The sequence below is a fragment of the Puma concolor genome, chromosome C1 (assembly GCF_028749965.1).
Source record: "Puma concolor isolate L17-30 chromosome C1, mPumCon1.1.hap2, whole genome shotgun sequence".
NCBI classification, from domain to species: domain Eukaryota; kingdom Metazoa; phylum Chordata; class Mammalia; order Carnivora; family Felidae; genus Puma; species Puma concolor.
This window is the reverse complement of record NC_141674.1, coordinates 43,391,550-43,409,785: the sequence shown is the minus strand read 5'-3', so window position 1 is coordinate 43,409,785 and position 18,236 is coordinate 43,391,550. Positions and strand designations below refer to the sequence as shown.

At 57.0% G+C, this 18,236-nt stretch overlaps 1 protein-coding gene across 3 annotated transcripts in view; it reads left to right on the top strand.

Annotated features, from left to right (window-relative positions):
* The window catches only part of GLIS1 (GLIS family zinc finger 1), a 230,419-nt gene that overhangs the window by 196,856 nt on the left and 15,327 nt on the right, over positions 1 to 18,236 (top strand). For 2 of the 3 annotated variants that reach the window (XM_086717036.1, XM_086717038.1), the window contains 2 exons: positions 11,480 to 11,641; positions 16,191 to 16,301. In XM_086717036.1, the coding sequence (XP_086573162.1) occupies positions 11,480 to 11,641; positions 16,191 to 16,301 (273 nt within the window). The remainder of the gene's footprint in view (positions 1 to 11,479; positions 11,642 to 16,190; positions 16,302 to 18,236) is intronic. The other variant, XM_086717037.1, reaches the window with a different exon arrangement.

The following is an 18,236-nucleotide window of genomic DNA, read 5'->3' as shown; positions in this document are numbered from 1 at the left end:
GGGGGTGGGGGGCATACACTGAACCGAGGGGTCCTGAGGGCCTTTGTCATGCTGGCACCTGCTGAGCTGTCCAGCATCCGGCCCCATCTTTGGCCAGACTCTGCCTGTGCGCCGTCCATCTGAAAGGCTGCCTCAGGGCCAGCTCAGACTGTCTCCCCCACAGTGCAGGGTGTGGGACCTCCTGAGACATCTGGAGCCCTGCCTGTAAGGGGGCCTGGGCCCCTCCTGGGGAGAGCCCTGCTTCAGGTCACACAAGTCTAGCTGGGGGTGCTGTTGCATACCCAGGGGTTGGCCCCAGAGGCGTAAGAGCAAAGTCCAAAGCCTCTCCACTTCCAGGGACTGCAGCCGTCTACACATCTTGCTACCCCTCCTCTGTCCCTGTCGCAGCTGGAGCGCTGTCTCAGGAGCAGGGACACAGGAAGCTTTGCTCTTCCGACAAAACCTCTTCTGACCTCTACTAATTAGGGGTCTCCCTGCCCCTCACTTCCCTCGAGGCTCAGTTGTTTGTTGCTCGAGGCTCAGTTGTTTGTTGCTCGGTTCTTTCATTCATTAGCAGATGTTTACGAAAGCCCACTTGGTGCCAGGCGCCGTGTTGGGCACCTTTAGGTTTATGGCAGAAAAAATCGTTTGAAATATCAACTGTGCGTGACTCATGTCTGTCTCCAGAGATCTTTCCATTCGGTCCCTGGGATGGTGAAACCCAAAAGCCAGAAATTCACTCCTGTCTGCCCTGCTTTCTACTAAGTTATCTCTCCCTGAGGCATCTGAGTAGAAGCATAATGCTGTTCCACACATACCCATTCAACAGATGAGAATTGAGGCCCAGCAGGGAAAGGGACTTTCCCTGGATACCTGGCCCAGGGGGCTCCCCTGTGGCTGACCAGTTGGGTGCCTGGCTTGTAGCTGGATGTCACTGTGCACAGTGGGGCAGTTGGGGACAGGGCGGAGGGGCCCTGACAGCAGTCCCAGCTACAGAGAAACCCCACAACGCCTCTCACAGTGTTGCTGTGATGCTGGTGGAGCCAACGAAAAGAAGTGTTCTGCCGACTGAGGCACTTGGCCACCAAAACAGTTTGCTGTGTCTCTTGGCCTCATTCAGAGTGTGGCCCTACGTCACCTGCACAGGGTCAGCCCACCTTGGCACCCCTGAAATGATCAGTGATGGGTGGCTAGATGAGGGAGTGGTAGTGGTGCTGAGGCGGGTCATCCTGGCCCGTTTATACCGCTGGGCCTCGGGTAGCAGATCCAGCCCAGTTTAGAGCCGATAGCTTTGGGAGCCATCTTGTACCGTCCAAACAGCCCCAGTGAACACAAAGTTGCCTGGTTTTGTTCCTGAACGTCGGGAACAGGCCACTCCCCTCCTCCCTGCTAGGGTTCCTCCTAACATTGAGCAGGGCCTCTGTGACTCCTCCACTGACCTCCGTGGCCCTTGCTGCCCCCAGAGCTGCCCGTGCGGGACCTAGCCTGACCCAGCCTGCTCCTGCCCCTCACAGGCCTGGTTCTGAACGCTGCTCCCACCTCAAGGTGGGGGCCCGGAGCCTCATAGGACATCCTCGGACGATCTAAATCCCAGGTGCACACTGGGCAGCTTGCTCCCACCCACCCACAACCTTAGATGGGAGCTTTGCATGTTGTACATTTGTAATGTTTCCCGGTGGCCTGATGTGAGGTTTTCTTTCAGGAGATGGGTGGGAAGTCCGGGGTCTCTTTCCCCCCTAAGCAGTCCTAGGACACTGGGAATTATGCTGCTGCCACCTGTATGACCCTGGTGCACATTCACGCCCACTGTCCCACCCGTCCTGGGCAGGCAGCCTTGGGGTGATTAAGCCCAGGGAAGGCAAGTGACTGGTCTAAGATTACATAGTCGGCCTCGGGTCTTCAGACCCTGATGTTTTCGCATCTGGACCCATCCCTGCTGTTGCTGTTTGGAATTTGAGAGAGGAGCCAAAAAGGGGACTAACATTCCTGAGCACCTGTCCTGTATTCAGTACCAAGGGCATGGCATTCTGACGTCCATCACATGCATCTCAGGCCAGGAGCGTCACCCCATTTTGCAGTGGGAACACTGAGCCTCACAGGGGCCAGCAGGAAGAGGAACCGGCCCTGAACCCCAGCTGTGCTGGTGGTGGGGAGATATCCTGCCCAGACCGGGGCTCGAGCTTATTTGGGGGAAGGCGGTGGGGTTTGGAGCTGATGGCTGGAAAGGATCCTTTTGTTCACCGTGGTCCCTCTCCCTCCTCCTCCCGAAGCAGCTCTTCCAGTTGGACACTGCAGCCGTCTGCAAAGGTGTCACCTCAGTAAAGGGGACCAGGCACTCCTGCTTGGTGGTTGGCCGTGGAGATGGGGTCGGCTGCATGTGGCTCTCTGGCCTGTGCCTGCCTGCCTCCCCTCCTGGGGGGCGAGTTTCTAGACACCGGGCCCAGCAGCAGGCAAGGCCCCAGGGCATGTGTGGTGTCTGCACCAAGGGTGAGCAGTGAGAGGCGGGCAGTCCTGGCCTCAGCACCAGGATGGCGGCCCGGCAGAACTCAGTCCCAGGTGCTCAGAGAAGGGCGGAAACAGGGAGGGTTAGGGAAAGACTGGGGAGAGGAGCAGGCGTGAGCCTTGAGCCAAAGCCTTAGAAGACAGGGAGGACGAGACAGGCAAGTAGATGGACCTCATGTGAAGAGGACACTGCATTGCCAAAGGCCTGGAGGCAGGAAGGTGTGGCTTGTGGCTGAGCACGGGGAGGAGGAGGGAGCATTGGGCTAGAGGTCAGCACAGCCAGAGGGCGTTCTTGGCCTTGTCTTAGGGTTCTTTAAGGTCATGTGTGCCCTCCCCAAAGCCAAGCCAGTCCGTCCAGCTGCCACGGGAAAGTTGGGAGATATGGTGGGCCCCTGAGGGCTGCCTAGAGCCGTGGAGAGAGGCGTGTGGGAGTGGGAGTGTCCACAGGACTGGCTGGGTTGGGTGTTAAGATGGTATGAGGGCATGTCTTTATCTACTGACCTCTTGGAAGACTTTCTGGATGTTGTCTCTGGGTGAGTGTCTTCTCCCTGTGCGCACAAACCATCATGAGGCCATCCTGTGCCGAGATATGGGCCGGTTCCTGCATGTGTTGTGCTATGTGTGGGGTTGTCTGCCAGTATGTCTGGGGTCTGGGGGGGTTGTACGTTTGAGCCTGTGGTGGGGCCTGGAGCTCGGTCCTTGGTTCATGTGTGAGCGTGTATGTGCTGGCCTCTGCGTCTCTGTGACATGAGTCGTGTTTGTGTGGCCATGTGTTTAAATCGGTGCTGTGTGTTGGTGTCCTGGGTTCTGTGTCTTTGATGTGGAGCTTGGTTGGAAGGGGAGGTATCAGGCAGAATGTGTGTGTGTGTGTGTGTGTGTGTGTGTGTGTGTGTGTGTGTGTGTCTCCAGGTCTGCGGCTGGGGGCTTGGTGCGTGTGCGTGTGCTAACCATTCCGTGCTGTCTCCTTCTGCTGGCCCCTGGCCCCTAGTAGGGCCTCTTTCCGCATCTCCAATGATGTCTGGCCTCCTCTTGACACCGGGAGCTTCCCCAGATCCCACCTGTCTACGCAAGCAGACTCTGAGCCCCTTCGCTTCTCCTATCCCGCCTGGAGGGGTGGCATAGTCCTCTTGGCCCTTGCTGCCTGGGAATAAGAACCTGCTTCTGGCCCAGAGACCTTCTATAGGAGAGTTCTCAGCCAAGAGCCTCCAGTGCAGTCCTGGTGAGGAAAGACAAGGGGTCTGCAGCCCTCATCCCCCCTTGGAAACCTGGAGAGCCGTGGTGCCTCTGGCCCAGTCTCCCTTTGCCTTTTGTGTGCCACGCCCCCCACCCCCACCCGCCCTGCCGCCTCTCTGGATGATTACGAAGACGCAGAGAGCTGAGCAGTTGTGAAGAGACCCCCCCCCCCCCCCCCCCCCCCCCCCCCCGCCGCCCCAGCCTCGGATCTCGGATCTCAGTCCTGGCTGGCCCAGGGCACAGAGCTCAGGCGCTGGAGGGAAACCCAGGCTCCCTCCCTCATGAGCTCTGGGAATCTGACCCCTAAACTCTCTGGGCCTTTGTTTCTGCCTGTATAATGAGGTGGGGGGGGGGGGGTTGGTACACTGTCCTAATGGGACAAAGGAGATCGTATTTAGGAAGAGTTTGGCCCAGTCCCAGGTACAGAGTAAATGTGATAGCTGCTGTTAGGGTCATAGTCTCCCTCGTACACACATCTGCCCACTCCTTCATTTATTCAGACGGCACTGCATGCCCAAAGCTAGACCAGACCCTTGTGGGCTCACAGCGCACAGAGTCCAGGCTGGCCCTCCAGCCTCACCTCCCAGGGATCCTTCCATATCTGTTCCTCCCCTTCTTGCCCGGACCCCCTGAGGACTGGCGAAGCACAGGCTCTGAAGAGACTTCCATGGAAACCCCAGAGGGCCTCATAGGACAGTAACCTCGGGGCCAGAGTCCCCTGCAGGGCTGCGGGAGTGAGGAGTAGACCTCAGCTCCCGGCTGGCTGGCCTTTCAAGCTGGCCAAACACAGAATTATTTGACATCTTGGAGAAGAATCTGGCACTGCACATCCAAATCATTGTTATAAAGTAAGTTAAAAGTTTGCACAAAAATGAGAAGTTGATCCCCGAATGGCCTGCCAGACTGTTGTAACCCAATATATTTTACCCTTAAACCAGAAATGTGTTTGTTTAGAAGCAAGTCACTGGCAAATGCCAAAAGTGGAGGCATTTCCTCCCCTGCCCCCACCCATGCCCTGTTCCCCCAAAACTCCCTCCTTGCCCTTTGCGTCCAGATTCTTAGCCAGAGCATGAGAAACCAGGCCCTCGCTCCTCTTCGGGCCACAACAGCGACAGCGAGGAAACTTGACGTTCGCTAGACGCCTACCGTGTGCCAGTTGCAACAGTAGTTAGTGGCAGCCCCGTTTTAGAGAGGAGAGAAATGGGGGCAGGGATGGGACACAATTTGCCCAAGTTGGTGACTCTCGGTGGTGGAGCCCCCGGGAACAAGCCTCTGTCTGCACGACCTTGGGGTCTGTGGCATGCGGCGGGTTGCCCTACATGTGGAACGGCACTCTTCCTCCTTCCCCAGGGGCCAGAGGGAGAGAACTGTCGTGCTCAGCACCAGAGGTGTGTCTGGCACCGTCCTGGGGCTTCCCTGAGTGATCTTGCTTAGCCATTCGACAGATGAGGGCGAGGCTCAGAGAGGGCAGATTGTTGAGTGAGGTGAGCCCAGGCCTGCAGATTCTGACAACTGACCCAGTGCCCTCCCCCCACTCCCAGCCAGAACTTAAAGGGCCCTTTGGCTCGGCCTCCCCGGCTCCTGGGATGGCTCCCCCGTCTTTCATCTCCTGCCCTTGGTTCTGTGAGCTGCACGCAGCGGTAATGGATTGCAGTGGACTTTTTTCAATTAGGTTCTGATTCTCCCCTGCCTGTTACTATAAAACTCCAGATGGTCTAGGGCTTCACGGTTCCCGGGGTATTTTCCCCCGTTATTTTAATCTTCTCTTGTAACACGCCCCACATGTGGAAACTGGGCCTTTCAAGACTCTGTGCTCTGTGCTCTTTCTTCTCTGCTCTGCCGCCTTGTTTTTCCTTTTTGTGCGGTGGTATCTCCTCTCTTGGAGGGCGTCCTCCTCTCCCAGCGTCGGCTCTACATCCTGGGCCGGGCCTGGCCTTTGCCTGGGACTGGAACCCAGGATGTGGGCCCAGCTGGAAATCCTAGTAATAGCTGCTGAGTGCAACCCCGTGGTTGGTGCTTTACTCCTGAGGCAATGGCCAGAGTGTTTAGGGACACATAGGGACAGACTGGCACATCAACCATCGAGATCAGACCCCAGCTCCGCCGGTTACCAGCTGTGAGTTGAGCCAGTGGTGTCATCATTCTGAGCCTCAGTTTTCTCATCTGCACAGGGGGGCTAAGAAGGAGGCTTATCAGCACAGCATGTTGTCATGATTAAATGACACAGCCCGTGAGACACACACAGCAGCCGGCCCTTGGTAGGTGTCCGAGAGGGTGTCCCCCAGTCACTTACATCATTCTGAATTCACCTGTTTTGTCTTACGATATATTTTACGTTTATGCATCATAAAGTAAAGAAGAAATCCCTAACACCCATTTCTTTGCATTTTTTAGACAAAAGTCCTTTCTGTTTCTTCTCCCCTCTCTTTGTACCTCCTGTCCACAGCAGCTACCCTCTCTGCTGCCCATGGCGTGTGAGCCTTTGTTTCTGGCCAGATAAATGTGTTGTGTGTTTGGTTATTTGAGCTGGTGTGTTTCACATTCACCCCAAATAAGACGGAATGCTGCATGCACCCTGTGGTTCACGGAGACCACCCACCTACTGTGTGCCCAGGTGTGCCCGAGTGATGCCCCCACTTATGGATGAAAAATCTGGGCTCCGGCAGAATGAAGTGAACTTGCCCAAGGCCATCCAGCTGGGAAGTGTGGATTTGCATCCAGGCCGCTCTGATACTGAAACACGCCGGTTTGGAGGTGGGAGTTGGAGGGGGCGGGCACCACCAAACTGTCACCGGGGACCAGATCACACCAGCTGGGATGCCGTGGAGAGGATTTGTACTCCCCAGGCACTAGGGAACCCGTGCAGGGTTTGAGCAGGGAGGGACTGGGACAGACCTGTGGGCTTCAGTTTTCGTTCTAGATCCCAGATATCCTGTGGGAATGAGTTGAGAGAGGAGGGGCAGGAGGCAAGATGGTGGCTAGTTCAGTCACCTGGGTGAGAAATGCTGGGGGTGTGGACCAGGGCAGCGGGGCAGCGAAGAAGAGAAGAGGGTGCACGTGAAAGATGGCTTAAGAGGTGGCATTTCCCTGACCTGGTGACTGATCAGATACAGCGACCAGGGAGGAGGGAACAGGTTCCTGGCTCAGGCATCTAGGTGGAAGGTGGGAGGTCCAGTTAGTGGGGATTCTAGCCAGCAGCAGTGGCACCGGAGTCCCTCCAGTGAATAGCCTCGGGCCACCCCATTTTCTGGGCCACATCAGTGAGTGCACAGGGCAGTTTCTGTGGTGTCTTAATGGGATTGAAAAATCCCTAAACTTACCTGCTCTAGAATGGATCACCACTGCATGGGTGGGAATGAAGGGAGCCCCCGAATTCCCATTTCTACTTCCACCTCTCCTTCCCTGCTCCCCTTAATCTCCAGAATATTCAGCACCCCTCCCAGTCTCCCTGTGCTTCCCACCCTGTTTGTCCAAACCCTGCCTGGGCGTCAAGTCCCGGCTCCTCCAAGAAGGCTTTAGTGACCCCCGACCTCCCCAGCTAGAAGCCCCCTGAGATTAACCCCTTCTTGGGGCTGAATACATGTCTTTCTTTTGGACTTATGGGTCTTTTGTGGTCTTCTTTGCCCTGAAGTCTCAGCTCCCAGCGTGCCGCCAGGCACAAAGGGGCAGCTGAGTGAGGCAGAGGATATGAATCAATGTGCAAAAAGATGAGAGGATGAGAGTGAATTCCAGAAGTGAATAGGTGGAAGCCTGGGCAGGTGCAGATGGGATACCAGCAGTGAGGGTGAGTGATAAGGTCGGGGGCAGGTGGATGGGGTGCATGAACAACTTTCAGAGTCAGGGGGTCTGTCCGACCTGCTAACCTCGGGTTGAAGATTGAGGAGTCCCTTCTTTCTGCGAGAGAGGGCGGTTCTGACTGTGGCTTGGCCCTTCTGGTACAGTAGGGACAGTTCTCCCTGTGCCCCCCTTGCAACAGGATGAGGGATGCCCCAGGAGGTCTGCTCTGCAGGGTTGTATACCTCAACATTGACAGCCGGGAGGAAGGGGTCTGTCTGTCCAGGGTAAAGTCTGCCTTCGAACCCCAGGGGACCAGAGTGCTGTGGGAGGAATGTCAGGAAGGCCCTTGTGTGTACCCCCTGGGGGACAGACCCCATGGAAGCATCCTTACATCCTTGGGTCACAGTGGCATTGCCTTAGGACCAATCTTCCACCCCACTCAGGGAAACCAAAGCTCAAAGCCAGAAACAAAGCCAAGACCCATGCTACAGGACCCTTCTGCTACAAGACGCGTGTGTCTATTCCAGCAGCATCTGCACCCCCACAACACAACAGTGGTGGGGCACCTCTCCATGCTGACCTCCCAGCCCCCACACGGCCAGTAGATGGGGCCCCATCGGGCCATTCCCACCCCCAAAAGGCTCCCTTGCTCTCATTAGAGGCTGTTGCTGGCACCCAAAGGACACCACATGGGGTTGCCATGGTAAAACCTGACCTAGGCTGGTGTTTTTTTCTGAGGGCAAGATAGAAAGAATCACCACCACAATAACAGTGATGACATTTACAGAGTATGTCCTGTGTGTCATGCACACATGCACATCGTCTCACCCCACAACCAACTCCGTGAGCTGGTTTCTGTCTTCGTTTTACCGAGAAAGACACTGAGGCACAGAGGGGGGCGCTGACTTGCTGGACTTTCTGCTTTCCAAGTCTGGACACTTCACCCCAGGCTGTGTGGCATCAGACCCTAGAAGACCTCCAATGCTAAGGGGATTGGCTGGCTGTGAGAAAGCATGATGAGCCCTAGAGAGTCTTGAGTGGAGGTGACCCACCTAAATGTGCAGCGTAGAAATAGACTCACAGAGCGGGAAGGGCCGTAGGGGTGTCTGGTGAGGCCGCTGGCTGTAAGGCAGCAGGGAGGGGCTCATAGGAAACTCAGATGGGCAGGCTTCAGCTTTAGGCTTCCAGATCCTGGATCCCCAGGGTAGAGAGACAAGGGGAGACAGACCTGTCCAGGATGCATACGCTCCTGTAGAAGTGGAACCAGGACAGCCCTGGACACCTGCCCCTCAAGCCCCCATCCTGTTCCCCAGTCCCCATGCTGCTCCAGGCCCCAAGCCCAGGCTAACCGCCCCCTACACCTGAGCCAAGGGGTTTGAAAGCACAGGGTGTGATGGGATGGTTAGTCCAAGCTGCCAGGCCAGAGGAGGAGGATGGGGAGCAAGGTAAGGGGTGAAGGAGTGAGAAGTGGAAACGGGACATGGGGAGATGCGGGAGCCCACCATGCCACACACACACACACACACCCTTCCACTCTACAGAGGGGCAGGCCCGGGAGACGCCACCCCAGCAGAATGCCACCTGCTGCTTACCTGCTTGGTGACCTTGAATGGGAGCAGCAGTGACAACACTAGGTGGGGACTTGGTGCTGAGCTAAACACTTAACCTGGCACTCTTTCATTTCACCCGCACAGCCACCTTCCACAGTTGGAAGGACTCACCTAGTTTTACAGATGAGGAAACTGAGGCTCGAAGGCTTGGAGGGACTCCTCCCGGAGCACTCAGGGAGTTGAGCAGCCAGGACACAAGCCCAGGTTGTCCCACGGCAGAGCGGTGTCTATGACTGCTGTGCTGGTCCCCTGAGCCCCACCTCCTGGCAGGAGGAGAGGAATATTTGCCCCTAGGGCTGTGGAGGGATACGAGGTCACCCTGGTGACAATCCTGGGCCCAACAGAGAGGGTGCACATAGGTGTGAACCCACAAGTGTGCCATCCTCCTCTCTCTGCCTCTGTGGGCTATCTGTGCGGTGCTTGAATGGGGAGGACCGAGTGGACCTAGGCAGCTGCAGACAGAGCCCCCATGACCTCAAGGTCCCTGGCATGTCTGGGTGCTGGCCTCATGGGGGTGTTATTCTGCCGTGGTACCTGAAGCATCCTCACCCTGGAACAGTCTTGATGGGACAGCAACCTCTCCCCACCTACTGCTACTACCTCTGGTCCCACCTCGGGGGTTCTACCCCGATAGCTGCTTGCCGCACCCCAGCCTGGGACTCAGCTCTGGGAGGTTCCGCGGGTATGGGGTTAGGACAGGGCTGGGCTAGTGTATGTGGGCGTGACACAGACATAGGGCACAGGTATCAGGGTACTTCGATGGACACTGGAGGGAAGGGGGTGCACTCACAAGGGCACGTACGTCCCCAGGCCTGGGAATTTCTGTTCGTGCTCCCATTGGCTCAAGTTTCTAACCCACCCTTTGTCCCGTGAATGAGATGCCAGCCCTGCCGTCAAAGGAACTCCCAAACCCTCAGCCTAGAGGCATGGTGAGAAGTGAGTGTGCAGCAAAAATCTTCTAACCCCTAAGCTCAGGGTGTGACCAAGGAGGGGCCACGGAGGTTGGGGAAGCTTCTCAGAGGAGGTAGTGCTTAGCGCCTCTAGTAGACGTCTGCAAGATGAGTGAGGGAGGGAAAGGCATTCCAGGCCCAGGGAACAGCTCAAGCAAAGGCCCAGGGCCATGAAAGTTCCTGACACATTGAGAATCACACTCCCATGCAGCTATAGCAGGACACACGGTGGGTGTGCATCCAGGAGAGGCGTCGGGGCTGTGGTGGAAGCAACTTGTGTGATCTAAGGCTTGAGATTGCCCGGTGGGCTCCTGCCATTTGAGGGTGTGGGTGGGAGTCGGGAGGGGCAGGAAGGTGTGGAGGGTGCAGGGCTTAACATTTTTTTTTTAACGTTTATTTATTTTTGAGAGAGAGAGACAGAATCAGAAACAGGCTCCAGGCTCTGAGCTGTCAGTGCAGAGCCCGACTCAGGGCTCAAACCCACAAACTGTGAGATCATGACCTGAGCTGAAGTCGGACACTTAACTGAGCCACTCAGGCATCCCAGGGCCTCAGGCGGAGCAGCGGGGTCCTGTTGTTACCTCAGAGACCTCGGGTGGTCACATGGGGAGGAGTGAGCAGTTAGAGGATTCTGGGGTGGCAGACGGGAGGTGGACAGAGGCTGTGGGACGGAGATGGGGCAGCCTGAGCCATGGGAGGAGGCGGTGCATTTGTTGCTGTCCATCCCCACTCCGGCCAAGGGCATCGCTAGGTCTGTGCTGTACCCGCTGCATGCCCACCGCCCAGCATGGGGCCTGGTACATGGTGGGCACTGGACAAATAGCCAAATGATAAATCAAAGACCCTGAGTTTACACATACGGTTGTTACTCTGACAGCAATCAGCACCGATGCCGCACTCCAGGTGGACAAAGCCCTTTGACAGTCATCGTCCCCCCACCCTGAGGCCCTCATATCAGCCCTGGGTGGTGGCCACAGGGTCTCGAGTCTGTAGGCAAAGAAATAAGGGACAGGGTGGGTCAAGGGACAGGCACTGCCCAAAGCCTCACTGGGACAGAGCCCCACTCAAATCGAGGCCTTAGGTTCCGAATGCGGGTTGTCTGCACCTGCTGTCCTGTCTGTCCGTTCAGGGTTGCCAACAGCCGTGTGTCCTTTCCACATGCCACTGGGATCCTTCCAGATCCAGAGTTGGAAAGACCGCTTTCTTTTCTAGCACCGGGAGCCATCTCTAAGTCAGGGGAGTACTTTTTCTGGACCCACCAGGGCTTCCCAGATATAGTCTGGGTCCTGATCACTTCACGGGGAGCTGAAACAGGGCACCTGGAGGCCTTGGGCAGGACTGGGGCCAGAGGAGATGGGGGGCCATTTCCAGGCTGAGTAGTGGGCACTCCGGGGGCTGCGGAACGCCCCTCACCAGCCTCTCCTGCAGTTCGAAGGCTGCAGCAAGGCCTTCTCACGGCTGGAGAACCTCAAGATTCACCTGCGGAGCCACACGGGTGAGAAGCCATACCTGTGCCAGCACCCAGGCTGCCAGAAGGCCTTCAGCAACTCCAGCGACCGTGCCAAGCACCAGCGCACCCACCTTGACACGGTAGGCCCGAGGGCAGAGGCCGAGGGGGAAGGGGTGTGGGAGGCGTGCACAGTCCCTCACTCGTCTGATGCAGGGTAGCACCCAGGGTCCTCGCAGAAACCCTGCCTTCGTCCCGAGCGCTGGGCATTCTGGGCGGGATGACGGCATGCAGGGAGAGGGAAGTCTCATCCTTGTAGGACAGTTAGTAGTATCCCTGGCGTCCAGCCACTAGACAGGCAGGAGCAACTTTCCCTCTCCCAGTTGTAGCAGATGTCTCTCAACATTGCCAGATATCCTGGGGAGGAGGAAGCAAACTCTCCCCCAGTTGAGAACCACTGCTTTAGTCTGTGGATACTGGCCCAGGCACCAATGGCCAGGCATGTCCCCACGGAGAGAGTGGGCTCACCACCCTCTTCCTCTCCCCGGGCCTGTCAGCCAGCCCCAGAGCAGGCCTTCCCCGCTCCGCCCACCCCACGCCCTCCGTGCAGACAGTCCAGAGCCTCTCCAGAGCTGTTCTTTACCCCCTGAGCGTGGTGGGTGAGGGGTTGAAGTGAGCAGGGCCTGAGACTCTAATTCTGGTCCCCAGATACCTATATGTCCACCCCCTTTCCCTTGTTTGGGCCGAACTGTGACAACCTGCAGCTCTATCAGGGTCAGTCTCCCCGTTTTCTCCCATGCCTACAGACCTCAGAGGTTAACAGAGCACTTTCTAGAACATCGTGTCCACCATCTCATACTGACCAGGCCAGTCAGTCACTATGCCATTTGACAGATGGAGGAAGCAGGGCTCCAGGAGGTTCAGTGCCCCGAGCTGGGCCTCACACCCCTCTTACAGGGCCTGTGTGAGGGTGTGTGTGCAGCCTGGTAGGAGCCCAGCCCCCATGTACAGCAGGAGATTGTTCCACAGCCGGAGTCCATGTACCTGTGCTCTTTGGGCAGATGTTTGGGGAGCTCTACTGGTCGGGGGCTGGGAGACCCGAGTGGCCATCCGGCCCAGCCTGTCTAGTACCAGATACACAGATGAGGAAACAGAGGCCCACAAGGCCGACTAACCCCTCCAGGGTAAGTTGGAGGCCACAAGACAACAGCGGTCAGAGCTGGAGGCCCTCTGATCCAAACCCTTTATTTGGATGTGAATAAGCTGGGAAAGCCAAGACCCAAAGAAGATGGTGGGGAAGGGGGTGGCAGAAAACATAGGGAGCTCAGTGTTTTGGGTCCCAGCCAGGCCCTGGGCAGAATGTTCTATACATTTTCTTCACAATCAGTATCACGTACGCTCTCCTCGAGTTTAATGTTGGCAACAACCCACAAGGTAAGGGCCATTATCGTCATTTTGCAAGGAAACTGAGACTCACGTGAAGTCACAGACTGTCACGCAGCTCCTAAGTGGCAGAGTCCAGTGGCCCTTGCTGGAAAAGCCAGTGTATCGGCCACCCTGGAGAGGTGGAATGGAGTACAAGGGACAGGGTAGGAAGGAGGAGCCCTGTCCCCGGCTGAACCCGACCCTTCTCTCCACCCCTCCCCTCTCAGGCTGCATTATCACAGGCTTTGTTGGAGACACAAGGGAGGAGGCATTCTAACAAACCCCTGCCTTCATTGCCTTCTCACAAGCCCAGCCCCTGGGGCCCATGGCCCCCACCCAGGTCCTGAGGGGCACAGTTTGTGCCCAAGTCTCCTGGTTACATCTCCCAGAGACCACAAGGCAGCACCCACAGCACCAGGCCTCTCTGCACGCCCCACCCCCAGCCTGAGTAATGTCCCTCCAGGCCTCTCAGGGTCACCTACTCTGACTTACTCCCTTCCTCCCTCCCTCCTGCTGCATTTCCTGGACCCAGCCCCAAAGCAACAGGCCTCTGGCCCCCACTTGGTGTGTGAACAGAGCTCTGAGGACTAGGTCAGGTCAGGCCCAGAATGAGCCCACGGGGTTATCTCAGGCCTTCATCTCCCCAAAGGTCCTGGGGAAGCCTATAGGTACAGCCGCCAAGCCCTGCACCCACAGCCCAGAGGCCAGTGGGTCAGGCCCATGCAGGCTGGGCCTTGTTTTCCAGAAGGGACCCTGTCATGTTCCCAGCTCCCCTCTGGCGCCAGAGATCGGAGGATTCTCCCCACGGGCAGGAAAGTGGAAGAACAGACTAGAGAGAGCCAGCCAGGTTTTAACTCTGGCCCTCCACCTGGGCTCAGAGCTCGAAGAAATGCCCCTAGCCTCTCTAGGCCTCCATTTCCTCAAACACCTACATCATAGGGGAATCAACTGAAATGATACAAAGACAGGCTTGACACACGGTCTGCACGGCAAATGTGAGTCCCTCCTTTCCCTCCTCTGACTCGCTGACTGAATGCTGAGCAAACCCTGCCGCATCCCCAGGCACTCAGTGTGGGCTTTCAGTCCTGACTGCCACGGCCCCAGGGGGCGATGGTCTCTCCTTTGCCCAGACGAGAGGAGGCCTCCTAACAGAGTGTCACTGGCACACTCTTACTGCGAGATCTTGGACAAAGCTTCAGCCTCTGTTTCCTCATCTGTGCTTCGGCCGTGGCACTGTGTCCTTACTACACCATCACGAGTGTCCTTGTTACTAACAAGGCTTCGGAGCTGGGGCAGTGACTCCAGGCCTGGGGCTTGGCTGCTGCTTGGGACAGCCACAGGGTTTCCTGAGGGCTCACGGAGGAGCGGGGCTGGAGGAATGTTCTGCACACGTCAGGCCCTGGAAAAACAAACACAGAGATGGGCCTCGCGCCCTTTCCAGGCAAGCGCGCCTGCACACACGGAGCTCTGTTTGTTTGCTTTTTGGCAAAAACGTGTGGATTTGTATCAGCATCCCCCGGGGACGGGGCCTGGAGCAGGACAGGGCAGGGCCCACGAGAGAGAATGTCTCTGTGTATGTACGTGCATGTGTTGGGGTGGGAGCAGGCCCATAGCGTTGTGTGCATGTGTGTGTGTGTGTGTGTGTGCACGCATGTGTGTGTGTGCAAGCATGTCTGTCTCACGCGGCTGGGGAGGGCACGTCTGAGTGTGCCCTCCACCCTCCTGCCCCACACCTTCCTTTCAGCGCAGCAAGCCTCTCACTTCACTGTCTCTTTCTTTTTGCTCTCCTCCGTTTCTTTAACCTGGCAACTGTCCGTGGCAGCACCAAGGTATGGTCATCTCTTTCTGCTTGCCCCTCCCCATGAGGTCCCTGGGTCTGCAGTTGGACTGGCCTGTCCTCAGGCCAGCAGGGACAGAGTTGCCTGAGGTCTGGGGTGGGGGAGGGGGGCAGTTCCACATGGGCATGTCTGACAGGGACATAGTGGTCCCCGGTACTTAATGTGAGAGGCACCACATCCTGCAGACACCCTCCCTGCTAGTTGCTAGAGGCCGGAGGGCCCTGAGAAATCAGGACCACTAGGTATAGTCAAAAAGGGAGGCCTTAGGGATGGACTGTTTCAAGCCTCAGCAGGAGCCCCTAAGGGAGAGCTCAGAATTCAGTTGGAGCAACTTCCTGGGTCAGTCCCTGGGACCTGAGATGAATCCGAAGGGATTATCCCCCGAGGAAATGCACCACCTGGTAGAGAAGGACACTGAACAAACCCAGAATTGCTGGGTGCACAGTGGTGCCCTTGGGAAGATCAGGAGGTAGAGACAGAAAGAAGATTCCAGGAGGGCTGGGTGGGTGGGCACACAAGGACAGGGGCAGGAGGAGAGGTGAGAATTTCAGTAGGCCCAAGTCACAGCGCGCCCTCAGTACCGGGAGATGGGCTGTGTCCGAGGGCACGAGGGAGCCATGGAAGGATTTTTCAAAGGTGAGAGCATGGCCAGGTCTGTGAGAAAGGCTCTCTGGCTGTGGTGGGAGGGGAGAGTGGAGGCAGGGAGAGCAGCATGAGGCCCAGGCAGGAACAGGGGAACAGGGGAGGTGGTAAAGGGTATGGATTGGTTCTACATGAGCAGTGGGGGCCCCTAAGAGGAAGTACACAAAGGGCACAGACCCCCAGCCTCCCCAGGCCTGTGTCTGAGATCCACCTTCCCCCAGCTTCCCGTTATCATCAGAATGAGGATCTGGTTTTCTCATGGTCCAGAGAGCAGTCTGGCATCTCTGGACCCACTACAAGGTGTGATTAGTCACTCCCAGCCTGGGGCCCTGCCATACTCCAGCTTGGCCCTGTGCTGTCCCCTCTCTTCCCCTGCCCCTCCTCTTCCTCTCCAAGGCCGCCACCTCACTGTACTCCTTGTCCACTCGCACCTTCTCTGCAGCCGTGGGCTCAAAGGGTGTACTCTTCTCAGAGCCACTGTCAGAGCTGGGAGAATCCTTAGAACTCAGTTGGCCCCATTTTGCAAGGGAGAAGAGTGAGGCTCAGAGATGGGAGGCAACTTACCTGAGGTTCCAGCACGAGAGTAGAATGGAGACACAACCCCTCCTTCACTACAAGGCTGTGGGCAGGGCTGGCAGAGTTGGATCCTTCCTGGCTGGGGACAGAGAGGGAGGGACAGGGTGTGAACCTGCTGCCTGCCCCTTCCCAATTGCAGGTCACACAGTATGACCTTGGGGCCTGGCAGATGGCCCTGACTCACCCCACCTCTGCACCTCTGATGTTACAGAAGCCGTACGCCTGTCAGATCCCTGGCTGCTCCAAGCGCTACACGGACCCCAGCTCCCTCCGAAAGCACGTGAAGGCCCATTCAGCTAAAGAGCAGCAGGTGCGTAAGAAGGTAAGACAGTCTTCGTTCCAGGCCCACCTCTGCAGATGCCCCGCTGGCCTCCCAGACACCTGTCCAGCATCAAGCCAGGTGCCCGCACTCCTTACGTGCATTCACCCCCACACCTGAGGATGGTCCCGTCCATCGTCCGGGATCTGCCTCCCACCTGGCCCCAGAGTTCACTTCCTTACCTCCAGCTGGCCAGACATCTATCCGCCCACAGACCGTCCACCAGCTTCTCTGTCATCCATCTGCCCCCTCGCCATGGCTCGTTTAGTAATACATGATGTAGGGCCCCATGTAGGCACCGAGGATACAAAAATGGAAAACCATGGTGTCCTCCTCCAATGGGGACCTGGCAGGCAGAGATAGACATAAAGAGATAATTCAACATAATATAATAAAGATGGCAATAGAAGGATGCAGAGAATAGTCAGGGGCACAGAGAAGGGTGGGAGCAAGAGGGTCCATGGAAGAAATGACATGGGGGACAGTGGACTGCAGTTGTGTGTGCTCTGGAGCCAGCCTGCCCGTGGCCTTGGGCACATCTCTTAGTGCCTTTCTTCTTCATATTCCTCAACTGTCAGTTGGGGGCAACAGAGGACTTGTGTAGAGGGTTGCCGTGAGGCTTAAACTAGTACATCTACAGTAAGGGTGTAGAACAGTACTTAGCCCAAAGTAAAAGCTCTGAGAAGAAGTTGGTGCATGTTGTCATTAAGCACTGGGCAGGCCAAGACAGTAAGGAGAGCGTTCCCAAGAGTGACTGAAGCTTGAAACAGCAGGCACCTTGCCTGTCTCGAGGCCAGGCAGCTACGCAAGGAGGAGAGGCGTCCTGCGGGGAGCAGACGTGACAGGCCCAAAGCTCTGCCGAGGAGTTTGGGCCATCCTGAGGACAGTGGGTGTCATCAAGGGGTCTTAAGCAGAGAAGGGACGTGTCACCTTGAAAGATGGCTCTGGGGGCCATATGGAGAATTGGTTGGGGCTGGTTGGGAAACCTGAGGCAGGGAGGCCACTGCTGGGAAGCAGGAGGGGTGGTGGGGGTGGCTTGGGGCAGAGTGGGACGGCGGGCGGGGGCGGGGGAGAAGGGGGTTGGCAGAGGAGTAGCAGAAACAGATTCTGGGGGCAGGATGGTGGTGGCCCCCTTCACCAGGACAGAGGGTCTAAGAAAGAAGCAGGCTTGCGGGAGAAAGCATTGAGTTCTGTTTGGACAACAAGTGTGTGAGCCACAGAGGGACCCAGTGCAGCAGGGGAATGGGACAGCTACTTGGTGCAAAGCCCACCTCTCGTTTCATCCCGCATCTCCAGAAGAGCACCAGGGCCATGTGCGGTGGGTACTTGAGTGCAAGGGAGGACGGGGGCGGGGGGGGCGGGGGTGAAGAGAAAACCAGGGCCAATCCAGGGACATCAGCATGACAGTGGACAACAGAGCAAGGAGAGCCTGTTAATTTGCCCTGCAAGATTTATGGAGCACGTACTGTTTTCCGAGATACAGCTGCAAATAAAGCAGAGAAAGTCTAGAGGCTGGAGAAAGAAAACTACTTCAGTCCTGTGGGGTGGGGGCGTACAGAGATGGGTCTGGGACAGGCAGGCCTCAGCTGGGAAGACGTTGCAGGGGCACAGCCAGGCTTGAGGCTTTGGTCTTCATCCTGCAGGCAATGGGGAGCCACTGGAAGCAGAAGAGGAGAGGAGGGACACCGTCAGAGTATGCACATGAGCTTGCTGGTGAAAACACCACATCTGTATTCACTCTGGTGAGGGAGGGACGAACCTGAACCTGAACCCAGTGCTGAGCCTGGTGTTTCACACACCGTATCTCATTTAGTCTTCTCTATGAATCTAGGGGGTGGGCAGTTTTTAATCCCCCATCTTAGACGTGGAAACTGAGGCCCAGAGGGTTAACAAATCTGCAGGGTTGTGCAACGCAGGAGTGACGGAGCCAAGGGTCCC